The sequence below is a fragment of the Vipera ursinii genome (assembly GCF_947247035.1).
Source record: "Vipera ursinii genome assembly, chromosome: 7".
NCBI classification, from domain to species: Eukaryota; Metazoa; Chordata; class Lepidosauria; order Squamata; family Viperidae; genus Vipera; species Vipera ursinii.
Window position 1 is genome coordinate 14,693,721 of NC_139521.1, and position 18,517 is coordinate 14,712,237.

Below are 18,517 nucleotides of genomic sequence, written 5' to 3' on the forward strand. Positions count from 1 at the left end.
CACCCACCTCAAACGCGTCATCAGCAGGTAAAATACATAGAATGAAGGCTACTGCTAAGCTTGTCAGCCGCCCTGAGTCTTCGGAGAAGGGCGGGATATAAATGGAATTAAAATAAAAATAAAATAAAAGAAGCTGCTCCTTCAGCAAAGTAAATAGCACTCCCCCTCTCCCCCCCCCCCTCGCTTGGTCCCTTGGGCAAAAGCCTAGCAGGGGTCGGCAACCTCGGCTCTTTTATGACTCGTGGACTTCAACTCCCAGAATTCCTGAGCCAGCATAGCTGGCTCAGGAATTCTGGGAGTTGAAGTCCACGAGTCATAAAAGAGCCGAGGTTGCCGACCCCTAGCCGGGACTTCACGCGTGGCGGGCGGGGCCCTCGAGACAAGAGGCGGTTATTTGCCGAGAGGCGCGTCTCCAATAACAGCGCCGATCGGGAAAGTGGGCGGAGCTTTGGAGGGGAAAGAAAAGCCGAAGGTGCGCTACGTCGGGCCCGAGAACGGAGGAGGCGGGGCGTTTCCTTTTATTGCAACTGAAGGGGGTGGGGGTGGGCGGGGCACCGGAAGCAGCTGCAGGAGCAGCCCACGATGGCGGGAGCTTCGGGTTCAGGAGGAGGAGGAGGAGGGCGGCGGCAGTTGCTCTCTCTGGATAATGTGAGTTTGGCTGCTGGGCTCCCCCCGGCGCGACCGCGTTCGGAGGCTACTACGGACGCTCCTGTGAACGGCGAGCCTTTGGGTCGGAGGGGGCGACGGCGCGGGGTTTGCAACAGTTGGGGGGGGGGTCCGGATCTCCCAAGGTTTGCAGCAGTTGGCTTAGGCTCGCCCTGACCCCCTCCCCGCCCTTCGCTTGATTATTGCTCTCAGCCCGGCGCTCTGCAAATGAGTCGGAGCGCAGCTGCTGTCGTAGCTAACCAAAAGGATGAGCCTAGTTGGTAGTTGCGATCCCGGCAGGGCTAGTCTCGTGTTTGGAGAGCCCCGGCATGAAGGCTATCATGTGATGGCACTATCATGTGATGGCACCGATTTTCTTTCGTTTCTCTTTGGAAGGCAGGACGTATTTCGCTTCTCGAGATCTTGGCAGTTGTTGTTGTTGTTGTTGTTGTTGTTATTATTATTATTATTATTATTATTATTATTATTATTATTATTATTATTATTATTATTATTATTATTGATCTCTCCAATAACTTTCTCGCAATAGAGTGAGCCAAAAACCCTGTCCGTTGGACCCGTGAAATGGGCAGGCATGTGAGAATGGGATGAATTTGTGTGGGGCGTAGTTAATAATAGGTGTTCTGTACCAGCCTGCTACTGGTCCTGCAGAAAAGGCAGGGACAACCCCTTTACAAACGGCAAGAGGCTGGAATTACGCCTGCCAAATTTATAGCTACAAAAACAAACAAGACACAACCAAGAAACAGGAGCTTTAAGAAACACGAACTATCCAAGCGGTTGCCTTCAGCAAACCAGCCCTCCCCACACATTCCCCTTATATAGAGTTCAGGGCGTGGCTTCTCTCTGCCTCCTTCCGAGAAGCCCCATTGCCTTCCTCTGTTTACTCCTAATTGACTGCCTCCTGCGTCGGGCGTCCTTGAACAGGGCTAGCTGTGGGTCATCTTCATCCACACTGTCAGGCTCACACAGCTGGGTCTCCGTGGTGACCAAGTGGGAGGGGCCTGGCTGAGGGCTCTCATCAGCAAGATCTTCAACCCCCTCAGCAAGGTCTTCAACACCCCCCTCCTCTTCCTCTGAGTCGTCCGACCCAACTGCCGAACCCACAGGCTGACCCTGAGTCACAACAATAGGTCTGCTTGATATCCTAGGAGGTGTTCCAGTTTTCCTCCTCTTGTTTCCTCCCTCCCCTATTTTGGCTGGAAATCCTTTCTGCAGAAGTGCTGAAGTTAAAAGCGCCAGGAAGCAATGTTAGATAAATTGAGCTTTGTTTCATGTTCTACTAAAATTTATAAAACTGGTCAAGAGTACAAATATAACAACTTAAGTTATGCAGATGATAACCCCTCTAATGGCAGAGTGAAGAGGAACTAAAGAGGCTCTTGTTGCAGGTGAAGAAGGAGAGTGCAAAAGTTGGCTTGAAACTTAACATTAAGAAAACCAAGATCATGGCATCCGGCCCTCTCAATTCCTGGTAAATAGATGGGGAAGAAATGGAGGTAGTGACAGATTTTATTTTCCTGGGCTCCAAGATCACTGCAGATGGGGACTGTAGCCAAGAAATTAAAAGATGCTTGCTCCTGGGGAGGAAAGCCATGGCAAATCTAGACAGCACACTAAAAAGCAGAGACACCAACCTGTCAACAAAAGTGCATATAGTCAAGGCTATGGTTTTCCCAGTTGCAATGTATGGCTGTGAAAGTTGGACCATAAGAGGCTGAGCGCCAAAGAATTGAGGCCTTTGAACTATGGTGCTGGAGAAGACTCCTGCGAGGCCCTTGGAGTGCAAGGCGATCAAACCGGTCAGTCCTAGAGGAGATCAACCCTGACTGCTCTTTAGAAGGCCAGATCCTGAAGTTGAAACTGAAATACTTTGGCCACCGAATGAGAAGGAAGGACTCACTGGAGAAGAGCCTAATGCTGGGAAAGATTGAGGGCAAGAGAAGAAGGGGACGACAGAGAATGAGGTGTCTGGATGGAGTCACTGAAGCAGTAGGCGTGAGCTTAAATGGACTCCAGAAGATGGTAGAGGACAGGAAGGCCTGGAGGAACATTGTCCATGGGGTCGTGATGGGTCAGACACGACTTCACAGCTAACAACAACAAATATAAAAGGTCAGGATTATCCCCCAGTACGAATTTGCACACAGTTTGCTAGGATTTCAGTAGGATCAATAATAGATTTCAAGATAAAACTAAAGATACTTGAGGTGATTCTGTTTGCCTATTTGCTGTGGCTGATTCTGGCACTGAAAATAAGTTCTGTGCAGTATGTTGACATTTCTGTCAAAATAAAGGTTGCTTTCTTGTGTCTGTGCTAGTTTTCTAAAATTTATGTATTTGAAAAACAATTTTGTAATTTAAAAAAATTACAAAGTGAAATACATTGAACAGATTAAATATTCATTGGTCTCCAGTTATTAAAAGAATTGACTTTTCTTCATTGTTGGTCATGCTGACTAGAACTGATGGAAGAGTTGTCTTTCTTCCTTTGTCTATTGGGAATGATAATTTGGTCTCTTTCTCTGTGGAAGGTGAAACAAATGTGAAATTAAGATGTATTATATTCCGAGCCTACATATACATTTTATCCAATATGTAGGATATACATTTCAATAGACATCTATACATTACAGCATTAGCACTCTTAAAACTAATTACTTACTACTTCCTAATATTTTTAGTGTATGGTGATAGTACATTAGCCAGGAGACAACAGTGTTAATACTGAGTAGTTGTTTGACTGCCTAAGACTGCTAATCTGTTTGGTACACCACAGGGAGCAAACTAGCTCACAGTCAGGGGTCACATTCTGGCAGGTAAAACACAGGTTGGATTTCCGCATTTAACGCTGTTATTTTGCCCACCAAAGTGGTACCTATTTACTTGCACTAGCATGCTTTTGAACTGCTAGGATGGCAGAAGCCAAGGCAAGCTACAGAAGCTCACCCGCCACACAAGTGCTAGGACTTGAACCATCACAGACTTTCCCCATTGTCTTTAAGCTACTAAACACTACACCTCCTACTTTCTGTTAATATTGAACTACAGTGTTGGCATTTCCTTTTATGAAGTCTGAAATACAAAGGATGCCCCTGAAAACCAGACAATTTTTCCAAAGAATAACTATTTTGATTTTGAAGACCATGCTGTTTCTCTTCAACAATAGTGATTGACTTGCTTAATTTGAAAATATAACTTCCATGATACCTACATTCCAATTCAAAATTTTGTTTTATTGGTTAGAAACAAAACATGTTACTGTAGCACAAATAGGAAATGGTTAAATGTTAGTGAATACTTCATTTTGTTTTGAAATCCTATTGTATTAATTCCCTAGCCAAGAGTATCTAAAATCTTTTCTAGTTTGTTTGTATATATATATATGTATGTGTGTGTGTGTGTGTGTGTGTGTGTGTGTGTATGTATGTGTGTGTGTATATATATATATATATATAATTTTTTTGGCTTGCTAACAGAATAAAGGGAGACAGATATGATCATTTCAAACTTATTTGTTCTCATTCAAATAAGTTTGAAATGATCATATCTGTCTCCCTTTATTCTTTGTTAGCAAGCCAAAAAATTTACACAAATATGAGCTGCTACAGGAAATAAGATTTGTCCCGTGTTTGGGACCAAGCAAGTGCATTCTAAATACTTAACAAACACACACACACACACACACACACACACACACACATATATATATATATATATATATATATATATATATATATATATATATATATATATATGTAGATCTAGAGTCTCGGGTTTCTTCCCGCGTTCCTTTCATCTTCAGAAAGTTGTGGCGACGTTTCGACGAAATCACATCCGTCATCATCAGGCCGGAGTGTTCCTCCTGCTGCTTCCAGGAGCAATGCGTGGTCTGGCTGTTCCTTTCTTTCCAACTGCCGGTGGGGCTGAGTTCTGACTGGGTGGAGGCGTGGCTGCTTTCTGATTGGGTGGGGGGGTGTGTGTCCTCCGACTGGGTGGAGGAGTGGTTGTCTTCTGATTGAGTGGAGGCGTGGCTGTCTTCTGATTGGGTGGGGTGTGTTCTGAATGGGTGGGGTTTTTTGTTGTGTTGTAATATCCTGAGTGTTGTGATTTGGTGTCCTGAGGAGTGGGCTGTGTAGTGTCCTCCAGAGCTTTGGTTTGGCTCCGAGTTTGAGGACCTGCTATGTATCTCTGGTATGGGTCAGTCAGGTTCGTGTGTGCGTTCTTCTGCTTGGGTGATGGCACTTTTGCTTGACTTATTCTGTCTTCTGTGTGGGAGAGTTTTTGTTCTGGGTGTGGATGAGTCTTGCTGGGGCTGGTGGCATTTGGGGTTGTTTGTTGGTTTTTTAAATCCTTGTTTGCTGAAATTCGTTTCTCTATCAATGCTGGTTTCCAAATGGCATGTAGGCGGGAGGTGTCGTCTCGCTTGTTCATACTGTCTGGGTGTTTTTCTATTTCAATGGCTTCTCTGATTATTCTGCTATTGAGATGTTCTATTTTGGCGATTGTTTTTGTACCTTCATAATTGATGTTGTGTCCCGTAGTGTTTATGTGTTGTACTAGTGAAGATGTGTGATCTTTTTTCTGTACTGAGTTCTTATGTTCTTCTACACGTACCTCTATTCTTCTGTTAGTCTGTCCGATGTATGTTGCTGGACAGGAGGCGCATGGGATTTGGTATATGCCCTGGTTTTCCAGTTCTATTTTGTCTTTGGGATTTCTCAGGATGGTTGATATCTTTCTGTCAGTGTTAAATGCGGTTTTGATGTTATGTTTGCGTAGTACTTTACTGATTTTGTCGGTTGTTCCTTTTATGTAGGGCAAGATGGCTCGTCCGTTGTTCTGTTCTTCTTCTTGGATGTTTTTCTGTTTCGGAGTCCCCTGCTGAATCATATTGGTGATTTTGTTTTTTTGGAACTTGTTTGCTGTCAATATGTCTGTCAGGGTGTGTAGTTCTGTTTGTATATGTGTTTCATCTGCAAGGCGTCTGGTTCTTGTTATTAGTGTTTTGGCTACTGAATTTATTTGTGCTGAGTGATGATGTGATTGCGCATTGAGGTAACATAAATTTTTTTTTTGAAATGTACAGATCTTTCTAATGTGAGACAACTTGCACAAATAGCATAATTGATTTCTGCATATGTAAGTTATTTTGACTTCCTGGTTTTAATTTTTTTTTGTCATCTGTTTCAGGGGTCCTTTGAGGTAACACAGAGTATGGATGATGACCCTCTACTTGATGCACCACTTCTTCCACGCCAAACATTACATTCCAGGCTGCATCCAGAGTTCCGCGCCATACCTACAGTCTTTGTTGCCAATGTTTTGTTGCTTTTGCATGTAAGTTGAAGAAAAAAAAACAGATGTGGAGTCCTACAAATGATCAGCTTAGCTTGCCTGAAGACCGGTGGTAAAGTGTGCCTATTTCAAAGGGCGGGATATAAATGGAATTAAAATAAATAAATAAATAAAAAATTAGGAATACCAACTTCTTTCTCTTCTTTCTTGCTCCTTCCCCAGCAGAAATTTATCTCAATGTTTCCTTCTTGGTCCTTTAAAAGTGGCAGAGGCATCAAGTATCATTTAAGATAAGTCTTGCCCCATCATTATTCCAGTGGTACCTCAGTATTCGACTGCTTCAAAACCTGTCAATTTTGGTACTTGATGCATTTTGATGCAAAAATGTTGTATCGGTACTCATAGTTTCTTTGATATTTGACACACTGCAAAAGGAAGAGGGGGTTGGCTGCAGAGGGCAGAGAGGAAGTCGGCCATGCTGGAAAGGTTGCTGGCGTAGGAAAAAGGACAGATAGAAAGTTCTTCCTGGCCAAAACAAAGAGTCACATGGGAAGTCACCTTGTTTGTTTTGCACTCGTATTTTTTAGTGTGCCTCTCAGAACCAATTAATGTTGAGTACCACTGTATTTACAGTTACAGTTTTGTCAACTTTCAGTGTGGGGAATCACACCTCAACTGAGAAAATTAAAAACAAAATGGAGTGTGCAGAAGATTCCTATTTCTGGTGCCATAACTAATAAATCTAGCTTTTGTTATTCTTACAGTACTGGAATCTGAATTGCCGTGTCTCCTTACTGACTATTAACAACAGGGGTCTTCAAACTTGGCCCTTTTATGACTTGTGGACTTCAACTCCCAGAATTCCTCATCCAGGCAAGCTGGCTGAGGAATTCTGGAAGTTGAAGTTCACAAGTCATAAAAGGGCCAAGGTTGAAGACCCCTGATTAACAAAATGAAATAGAGCAATCAAAACGGTTTCTGCATATGCCAAGCGGTATTGTTGATGTAATAAAAGAGAGAGATGCTTCAGTATATAGAGGGTGAGGGAAGAAAGAAAACTACTCTTAAGAGCTTGATGACGGAAGCAGTGACATATTGAAACCAGATTAAGTAACACTCTTTGCTTTATAAGTGAATTAACATAGTGACTATCTTCATTATGTTCAGGATAGATTACAATGAAAAAAATAAAGCAGAAACTGTATTTCCCCTTTTCTGAATGAGTTCCTATTTCACTGAAGTGAAAGTTTAAACGTTTCTAATATTTCTCGGCAGGACAGTTTTTTAATTCAAACCACAAGTTGCAAGTCACCTAAACAGACTTTTTTGTGTTAAAATGAATGCATGCTGCAAGTTAAATCTGTCAGTCTGGATATTAAGTATCACAAATTTCAACCATCCCAAAGCTTCTTAATAAACTATACTGGAACCTTGAGGTTTTATTGCTAGTTTATGTTGAATAATTTTTAACCCATGGCTATACACAACTACTGGCAGTAGTGTTGTATAATCCTTGAATACTGGAATGTTGGCTGTAATAAAGAGCTTCTGATCCTTAAAAAATTATCTTCAATTTATTGTTTCCTGTTAGAATCTTTATATAGCCCACGGCCATACCATTTGCCAGAAACAGGCTGGTGGAAACTGGCCCTATGTGCACACCCAGACTTCCTGAACTGAGAAAATAACTGGTGCCTTGAAAAGTTTAATGAAATAACATACATAATTGTAAGTTGGGGACTCACCATAATGCCTTGGTGCTATTTAAAGAGGACATTGAACAACCCCAGTGACTCCTTTGAAGAAAGACAAAGCTGAATTTTACGGACTTTTCATGACCCTTGAACTGGTTATAAAGTGCCCTAAATGTATGCATAGCTATATCTTGGGTACATATTTGCATTAGAATATTCTGTCATGCGTAGAATCGGTTATAGTGGTATTGTTCCTGAATTGGTAAATACAAGCATTCCCAGTTGAAACAGTACAATAATTCAGCTCACAACAAAAACAATATAAGGACACTTAATAGAAATAAATAGCTTGTATGCATGAAACCTGACTAATAATACTTCATTAGTACATATAATTATTTAATATCTTCCTTTTTTTAGGTTACTTTCGTTGTGCTGGCATTTGTGACCGGGGTGATTTGTTCTTATGCTGATTCAAGTGAAGACACATGCCCTGAAAACTACACTTATCCTTTTAAAGTGCAGACTACTATAATAATTGCCAAGGTAATTCTCTGGATTCTTCATCTGATCCTGGAACGATACATTCACTTTCATCACAGCAAAGCTAGAAGCAAAGGTTACCTCCGCATCTACCGAACTACAAGACATCTTAAAAGGGTTCCCCTACTAATTCAGTCAACAGGTGAACCAGAACATACTTGCTTATTTTGATTAAGTAATGCTTAATTCAATTTAATTATGTTTTTTTATCTAAATTCAGGTATTTCAGTATGCAGTAATGATGTTACATATCTAGGGTGGAAATTTTTGTGACTTTTATTTTTGTAGTGATATATTTCATTCTGATAAGTTGAAACTTTCATTCTAGTAAACTGAAACAAGTCTCTATTATAGCTACGACTAATAAAAAGTATAAAATCCTGCTCAGACTTTTAAAAGATTTTTAAAAATGTGGTTTTATTTTTCATGCATTTAATACATTTTACACTGCAGCGTGTTTTCAAATAGAGCCACTGCCAAGTAATGGTCACATTATATTTTGTACAATGAAAAGTGATAATGTGCTGCCTTAATTGTACCAGGCCCACTATGTAGTAAATAAGTCCATAGATATGAGTATTGTATCTGTATTTGTACCTCTTTGCATGCATAGAAAATTTGCAGTAACACCAGAGGTCCTAATTCTTTAGAGATCAAGCATGTATCCAAGGCACTTTTTCATTAGGAATGCAAGTGCCAGGGTACTATTAATAGAGTTGGAAATTTCTATTCTGATACACAATAAATATCAGATATTGATTTGAAACATCCCTGAAAAATAAGGTTTTGGCTTTGCTTTCAAGGATGAAAGTTTATCAACTTTTTAATATACTCTAGTCTGGTGTCAAATAGCTTATATTATCTAGATTAATGTTTACTTGTAAGCTTTTATCTTGGGTCTGTTGGTTTGGATTCTGCCTATTAGTAAGACAGTAAGTCCACTTTTATCAGTTAGTTTCATTGGCTTGTAGAAATAAGTAGTACATGTAGCATGCAGATGGAAAATGGCATGCGTTGTGAACATAAAAGACATATTAAATAAGTTTTAAAAGATGCAGTCTTACAAAACTGGAGAGATTCTTTTATGGTAGTACCGCTTAATTTCATTTTTAAATTTATATTTCTAACTCAACCTATCATTATATGTGTTACATTTATATTCCTTGTCTATCTAATTATAAAACGAGACAAGAATGTTGTGGCTCCCAGTTTTCCCATGTTACATGATAGTGTTGGGGATGGCCTTGGGGGAGGAAGACTAGCAGCCTGGACAACATCTGATAAGAGGCAGCTTAGTTTGCAGGTTTGGGGGAAAGGATGGGAAGCATTTCAAAAGAGAACCCTTTTAGCTTTCCAGAGGCCAACAAGATAGAAGGGGGCAATATTTTCAGTCTTGCAAAATTCTGTTTAATGGAATCTTGCAATAAAATAATCTGGTGCTCCTGATTGTGCTTCCTCTCTGGACTACCTTGAAGGGGGCCAGCACTTGCCACTGAGCAATTCTAAGCTTGCTTAACTGAGTAGAATGAAAAACCCTTTTTCCAGATATTAAAAAATTAATAGGCACCCTTTGAAAAGAAGTCTGTTTCTTCTCTAATGAAAAAATTGTCTTATTTCTAAAGTAAGCACCTGACATTTCTGTCTCTCTCTGTTTGTGTATATACACACACAAACTGCAGTTTGAACCAATCAACAATCTACAGATTGATGAATATGTTAGATGTGCACCACTGGAATGTGGCCGCTAGATAGAGCTCTAGAGATAGAGAAATTGGCAAGATGGCCCATAACTATTTAAACAGAGGATACATTTTCCTTAAGATCTAGTGCTTGGGCTATGCTGCTGTGAAACAAAAATACTGTCCTTTTACACTATGCTAATAATCATTTCACTTGCAAGTCCCTGCTGTGCTGTCTCATTCTTATAGGGGTGAATGTTCTTGAGAAGTACGTTAAGGTACAGCCAAAATGTTTTTTTTTTCTTTTCTCAGTACAGTCACCCAAGATATAAAGGTCAGCCCAGCTAAATCGAGCAGACACCTGTATAAAAAGCAGAACCTGTACCGTTTTGTCTGTGGGGTGGTGGTGGTGGTGGGGAGGGGGGAGAACAACAAAATATTTGTATTGTAGAAAAGAATGTAATGGTAATGTGCTCTTGCATTTGGATACGGAAAGCAAATGATTGTAGTGATTGTTAAAATCATCACATCCCTACACAACTTAAAAGGCCAAGGTAAAAATAAATCATCCTAGAGATATTTCAGCTATGGTTACCGAAAGTTGACGCTGATTTGACAGTACTCAAATCAGCCTGTATATTAATTCGACCAAGAATAGTCTTATATATGTTCATAACATTACTCCTAAAGCCCATAGAAAGATGGTGTGACTGATGGAAATCCAATAAAAATAAATAGCATCTATCATTCCAGTAAGACTAGCCTAGGGGTAGGCAACCTCGGCTCTTTTATGACTCGTGGACTTCAACTCCCAGAATTCCTGAGCCAGCCAAGCTGGCTCAGGAATTCTGGGAGTTGAAGTCCACGAGTCATAAAAGAGCCGAGGTTGCCTACCCCTGGACTAGCCCATTGCTATAAAGATTCATCCAAAACCCTTACACAGATAATCAGTGATGACTGAATTGTTCTGGAAGGTGTAATAAAGGGGAGAACTGAATTCAAGTTCTAGCCTTGCAGACAGTTAATATATTTTTCTGTTTGTTTCTATTCTGGCTCATTAGAATGAGCTGTATATGGATTTATTTTAATGGCCTATTGATCGAGGTTATCTCTTGCATGCAATTTAGTTTAAAGCTATTGCACCGCTATTATTAAGGGTTAATTTTGAGCTATATTTGGAAAATTCTAGACTACCCGTGACTGTTTTAGTGGCCATCCCCCAGGACCTTGACTTTCAACCATTGTGGCTTTGTGGGGTAAGCTAACCCAGATTTCTGTTTCTAATGTGTCCTATTTGTTTTTAATAGGAAATGTGGCTTTATTGCTGATAGTGTCATTGCAACATTCGTTTCCTAATCACAATAAAATGTATCTCTGCTTCATGCTGGGAATCTTGGCTATGGAATTGATATGTTCGTTGATATGTCTAGTTGTCTACACAGGTGAGAATTGTATCTTTGCTTTGTTAAGGTGACTAATCCACTCACTCTCGTGGTCTTTAAAGCATTATTAACATTAACATTAAGAGGGCTGCAAAAAAGTTTACAAGCTATCAGCTTAATATTTGTATTATAGGAAATCTTACCGCCAGTCCTTTCAGTATTATTCTATATGGTGTTAAGAAAAAGTATGTGATTTAATACATTTGAAAAAAAATGGTTAATTTTAGAAGAGGACAAAGATGCGGATGTTACCGGACTTAACTTTTGCGGTGGTGGTGGAACTGCAAGCTACAATTGTTTGCATGACACTTACATCTTTCAACTTTTACACTGGTGTATCCCAAGGGCTTGGGGCAGTGTACAGCACAAAAATAGAGCATACAAAATGCAGCTGTTGATAAAGAAATTCCTCCCTTGGCAGTGAGGGCCATCTTTTGTGGCAAAGCAGCTGCTTTGAGAAGCTTTTTGCCTGGCACTGATAAGCAGCTACATCTCTTCATGAATAGTTCAAGCCTCTTTATTTTTTACTGTGCAGATGGTAGCTAAGGAAGGAAAGAGCAAAATGCATATTGTAAGATATATTTGCACAATTCAGAGAGTGTTAGAGGAAACTCAAGCACAAGATGCAGTCTTATAAGAATAATAAAATTCCCCGGTCTCTTTCTTAGGATGAAAAAAAGCTAAAACTGTCAAGAGAATGTAACATTGACAGTAAAGTAAGATAATGTTATAAGTCATTGCAGCAAAGAAGGCAAAAATGACACCATGCTATTATTTTTCAGGCCATGCTGGGGAATCTGTATTTTAAGGAGTTAAGGTGAATGTCAGGTGTGTCAAAACTGCTGGCGTCACGACGAAACCGTGCCCAGCCCATTGCCAGCAATGGGGAAAAAGTCACGATATGTCGCGTGACATCACATGACATTATGAGTTTGACATGCCTGGTGTTTGTGAATAATCTGTAAATTGCTGTGTCAAAGGAGTTGGATTTCGAATATTGTGGCTTTGTGTTAGACTTGCTGCTTTTTCTGTTTCTCTGACCCATAACAGAGTCTCCCAGTGTTCACAATTAAAGAAATAAAATTTAGAACCTAGAACAAAAAAAGTATGTGACTTCTGTATAGTCTCATTTAACATATAATGGCAACATAAGCACAGATTTTAGCTAGCTTCTAAGGCATCTTTGTAAATGTGATGGAAGCAAAATAGCACTTTGAAGTAGCTAAATACATACAGTGGTGCTTAGAAGTTTGTGAATCTTTTTGAATTTTCAATATTTCTGCATAAGTATGATTTAAAACATGATCTTATCTCCACACAACTCCTAAAACTGTGCATGAATCAAAAACACATTTGTTTATTTATTTATTGAAGAAAATGATTCTCAACATTTAGGTCATATTTATGTATAAATATTGAAAATTTAAGGGACACGGTGGCTCAGTGGGTTAGGACGCTGAGCTTGTCGACCAGATGGTCGGCAGTTTGGCGGGTCAAATCCCGAGTGCCGCGTAACAGAGTGAGCGCCTGTTACTCGTCCCAGCTTCTGCCAACCTAGCAGTTCGAAAGCACCTAAAAAATGCAAGTAGAAAAATAGGGACCACTACGGTGGGAAGGTAACAGCGTTCCGTGCGCCTTTGGCGTCTAGTCATGCCGGCCACATGACCACGGAGACGTCCTCGGACAAGCGCTGGCTCTTCGGCTTTGAAACGGAGATGAGCACCGGCCCCTAGAGTCGGAAACGACTAGCACGCATGTGCAGGGGAAACTTTACCTTTTACTTATTGAAAATTTAAAAGGGTTAACAAAAACCATGCTGTGTATCCTGGCCCATTAAATCTTTACTACTTTATATAATAAGTGTGCAGAGATCCAAATTCAAAAAGAAAATAGGATCCCTTTTTGCCCTTTGAATCCAGACCTTTGCATAGCCATAGAAACTACATTCTTCACACTGGTTGCATCATACGGAGGCCACGCCCATCCCAGCTCTGGCAATGCAAAAAAAAAAAAAGTCATGTCACGTCATGGGATACGGAGAGTTTGACACCTGTGATCTATACAGTTGTTTGTTCTTTTTTAAAAAAAACTTCCTTCTACTTTGTCAATGTTTTCCTTGATTGCTTCTTGGTCAGTGATACTGATTTTCACTGGCAATGTGTATGACAGCACACAAATTGCTGTAAATATGTAATGCAGCACATTGGCTAGTCTTTTATGTGCCACGCAATTCTTTAGTTCTGTTTGTCTGAAATGGCATCAGATCTCTTGCTTGAGCAGGGGATTGGACAGCTCCTCCCAACTCGTTATTATTCTAGGTTCTATTAAGAATCAGTGGCTTTGACAAAGTGTTGAAATGAGTGTCATGATGTCAGAATGCAGGTTCTGTCCCTACATACCTATGTGCAATATAACAACATACAAGTGGAGGAGAGTCACAGTGGTTATTTCATCTTTCGTGCCTCAGCAGATGCCCATGGATCTGCTCTCTACAGTTAATCATCCTCACCTATCTCTTCATCTGACTAATAACCATCTATTTCAGAAAGAAATAGTTATATTATTAAATGCTTTGTGTAGAGGTCTAGTAACAACATCACTAGCTTACCCATCTTTTATGATTCTCCTCCACTGCCCACCTTTAGGCACCTGTTAAATGACAGTTGTTTGGATTGTGTGCTTTGGGGTAATATGATCTGCGCTTTGATACCTGAATTCTAAGGCAGCTTGAGAGCTAAATGCATCTAATGCTTTTTACAGCTTGTAGACACACCTGCTTTAGTTATTCCTCTGATCAGTCATGCAGCCCTCTTCCTACATAGCAGGTGGCCTAGTAAAGCAATTCCAGTCGAGATAGGAAGAGTTTTTTCTGTTCACACAGAGCTGTTGATTGAGTAGATGAGAATGAAGCATTGTGTTGATGTCAGACCAATAAATAAATAAAAACAATCATCTCCAGTATACTGGCTAACCCCTCGTTGGCTAAAGACTAAGAGTATTCAAGCATTCATTCTGAAAACATATTTGCAGAACCAAATCTTGGATGTGAATGATTATACTTTTATACAGTTTTTCCTAGCCAGATTCTTTCCACCCTTCCCCCCCCTCTGCCTCTCCCCACAGTGTATTGGAATACATTACCCATCAACCCATATCTGCTTTAATTCATACCATTCAAAACAGCCTTTTAATGCTCCTTTAAATTTTTTTTAAGGGAATTAAATAGGACTCCAACCTCATGGCCCTTTAAAACAATTTAGAGTAAGAATGCTACATAAACCATACTTCCATATTTCCTAGCAAAATATGCCATCACAGAAATAACCCAATTGACAAGGGTTTTCTCTGAATTAACAAGTGAATAGTTAGCTTGCTGTAAAGTATAAAAATAGCTGAAACGGTCACATGGTATTTCCCTGTTAATACCTGTCTCCATTTCCCCCCCCCTCCTCATTGCATTTCCTGGTAGTAATAATATATTATGGTTGTATTCACGTGGCAAATTACCTAGCAATCCTCTTGCTCAGCCAGTTCACTCATTTCTGCTCACCGATAACAAATAAGCCTTGTTTGGTTGGTTGTTTTCCCATTGGCACAAAGCACGCTGGAAGATTTTGCCCACTGTTCCCATTTCCCATGTTATTTTCTTGAGCAGAGGGGAAAGATAGTGATGCCACTGTTTATCATATCTAGCTCCTGTTTCCTTTAAATTTGACGGGGAAGGAGACTAATGGAACGACAAAACTGGTTCTGTTCACATGGGCCTTTTCTGGGACATTGTTGAATGTTGAGAATAATATTAGTTAAGACAAACGCTCCATAGTCATCCAAAAGATGTATTCCCCATTCACCCAGAATCATCGTTACCATTTTAGCCATTATCTATCCACTTCAGGATGAAGGCCTCTTCCACATGTTTCGAACTAATACGGTCCTGAGCTTGGTTTTGCCAATTGGGCCCGCAATACTTGCAGATGCCGTCAATCCATCTTATTTTAGTCTCTTTCGTGGACACGTCTTATCAAGTGGGATCCATTCTATGACTGTCTTGGTCCACCCGCCAGTTTTTCTTACTATGTGACCAGCCCATTTCCAATTTGAATTATTTTACTCTCCTAATGATATTGTAGACTTTCGTTTGTTCTTGAATCCATGTGCAGGTCTTTCTGTCTTGTCTTGTCTTGATGTCCATGTTTCAACGCATATGTTAGAGCAGGTGGCACACCCTGATCAAAAACTTTTCATGCATAGAGGGAGGTTGTTCTTGAAAATTATGCTTAGCTTGCCGAATGCCTGCCAGCCACATTTAACCTGTCATTCAATTTCCTTTATTGTATCACCTTCCATTGAGATCCTTAGCCAAGGTATAGGTAGTGGTCCACTAAGTCTAGTTCTTCTCCAGATATATTTTTTCTTCTTTCTTTGGTGAATTTATTAAATACAACCTGGCTCTTTTTCAGGATATTTTGGACTAAGTCCAAATCTCTTCAGTTGACTAGGTAAAAATTATCCCAGTTTTCCTGTTATATCAATACCCTTTCCCTATAAATATGCTATGTAAAACAGGATCGGTGATTTCATTATATAAAGAAAAAATTAACTGCACAATTGTAGAGGTTTTTTCCCTCCCTTTTCCCTAAGATGACATGTTCTGACTTAAACTGACTATTCTTTTTTTTTTTGAAAGGGGAGGGTTTAGAGAAAAGCCGAAAGAAAAATCTCCCTATTCTTGCTTTGTATGGGATATATTCTAGAATTGCTAAATTGTTTGCCTTAGATTAAAGTCCTAAACATCTTGAGGTAAAGCTTTCTGAAGAACTGTTTCCATTCATGTGAATATTTAGCTGATATGATTTTTCCCCCCATAACTAATTACCTTTAGAGGCACATTTAAAGAAATATGTGCAGGGATTTTTATTTTTGGAAGCAGAATATTGATGCTCTCTGTTTATACTACAAAATTCCTTTTAAATTAATCTTGGATTTTGTCATTTTATTTAACTTTTATTGTTTGGGCTGTCTGATTTTCTCTGGGTCTGAATAACAACTCTCTCTTTTTTTTCTTATGCTTCTTGTTTTATATTTAAATGCTTTGAACAATTCCATTTTGTAGAGGAAAGAGAACAGACTTTCTTCTATAAATTAAGTTTGTGTTTAATTGAATATAGTTTGATAGTAGCAGAATACATTTTATCTTTTCTTTGTTTTCAAAGTGAAGGTAAGCAACTTTAACCAAGCAAAGCCAAGACCTGATATAATAGAAGAAGAGAAGATATATTCTTACCCTAATCAAGTCACCTCAGAAGTTGGATTCAGGTACTTGTATAAAACTTTCTGAACTTGGCTAAATCCTTGGCACTGACTCCTGTGACTTTTTTAAAGCTCTGATAGTTTGATACATTAATCTCATGATTCATTATTCTAGAGCAGGGGTTGGGGAACTATGGGATTTGAAGTCCACAAGTCATGAAGGGACCATAGTTTCCCATCTTTGTTCTAGAGCACGGGGGTCAAACTCGCCATGTCACGTGATGTGTCGCGACGTATAATGACTCTTTTTGCATTGCCGGCAATGGAGTGGGCGTAGCTTCGGTATGATGAAACCGCCCTGCTGCCCGGCAGTTTTAACATCTCTGTTCTAGAGGGTTAGTGTGCTGGGAAGAACAAGCCTATTGAAATGAATTAAAATAGCAAAAGACAATGTAATTAGGATGGTGGTGTGATTTTGTTTTATTTTATTTTATTTTGCTTTTCAGGGAAATCTCAAGTTTGGACGAAGTAGTTGAAAAACAAGGTGATGTGATTGAATACCTTCAGCGGCACAATGCCTTGCTTAGCAAGAGACTATTGACATTAATGTCCGAGCAGAACAGAAGCTAGTGGTATTCGAGACAGCAGTGTAAAAGAAAAACATCTCCAGAGTTGATTTGTTCTCTGAAAAGCAAGTTGTACTGAAAAACTCCAATCTACGTTTTGAATAACAGTTGGATCACTCCTGGCTCACTGGAAAAGCTTTTTTTTTAAAAAAAGGATATATATTTTTAAATGGTTGTCTCTCCTAAAAAAAATTGCAGTGCGGGAGGTGGACCTTAGATAGGGAAAAATTCTATTTCTATGTCAGTTGCAGATTGTTCTTCTAAAAGTGCCAAAGATTTGTGTGGTAGTTCAGGATTCAGTTCTTTTCAAAAATACAACCAAAGTAAACATCTTCATTTAAGTGTCAGTTTTCCTTACATCTGTAATGCTATTGGTTAAATTATTGGATACATGTATAAAAGAAATTAAGGATTATTTGTATCTCTGCTTCCTCAGAGATGAATACAATTACTATGGTAATAGTGAAGAATCATCTGGAAAACCTTTTTTTTTTAAAAAAAAATGTGCAGAATCAATTTCTACAGGTACAGTGATAACAGAATAGAATCCTGAATGCAAAGGAATATTTGAAAGAGGAAAGTGAGGATATTCTACATAAACTGGAAAGACTGTGTGGATATAATATGGAAAATATAAATTAAGCCTTTTAAAATCATGGATATGAAAATGAAGCTAATATTGCCTTTCTGCCTTGCTTATGTGTATGGGCCGGCAGCATCTTACAATCAAATGAGCAAGAATAGGGAAGTGTCTGAATATATTTTTTAAATGCATGGGGATATTAACAAGCTGCATGTAAGTCTTTATCAGTCTCTATCCTAGAGGTTTATGGTGTGTTATTGTTTATAATGTGAAGAAACATTAGTTTCTGGCTTTTAATTTTTCCTTAAGACCTACTTCTTTATTTTGAAAAGCTACTTCTTTAAATCCCTGCATATGGGATGTTTAAAATCCACTTCCTCTGCCCCTTAAATCTATCATAGTTGTTGAAAATACTCAGGCCTACTAGACTTAATGATTTCTCCCTCAAAAGCTGTTGCACAAAATAGATAAAAGCGTATGGATCCTATTGAACTCAATGAAAATTAGTTGCTGGGATCTGCTCGACTAAAGGTTTTAATTTCCTTTTTCTCCATTAACAGTTAATTGCCTGCTCTGTCTTTTTGCTAGCAATGAAGACAAATTTTTGTGTATTCTGTAGTCAGTATTTCTACAGAAAGGCATACTAATTCTGTGACCTTGTCTGGGGAAGAACAAAAGTATACCATCCTGTTATAAATTATACAAACTGATTATTCATCCACTGTTTACTGAAATA

General features: G+C 39.3%; 1 protein-coding gene across 1 annotated transcript; it reads left to right on the top strand.

The window, feature by feature from the left end:
* The first annotated feature begins 561 nt into the window (after window positions 1–561).
* Window positions 562–17,689, top strand: TMEM192 (transmembrane protein 192). Its single transcript, XM_083367874.1, has 6 exons — window positions 562–648; window positions 5,860–6,006; window positions 8,079–8,343; window positions 11,188–11,322; window positions 16,536–16,638; window positions 17,079–17,689. Exons 1-6 carry the CDS (start codon window positions 583–585, stop codon window positions 17,200–17,202), a joined length of 840 nt encoding a protein of 279 aa, XP_083224000.1. The 5' UTR covers window positions 562–582; the 3' UTR covers window positions 17,203–17,689.
* The last annotated feature ends 828 nt before the right edge of the window (window positions 17,690–18,517 follow it).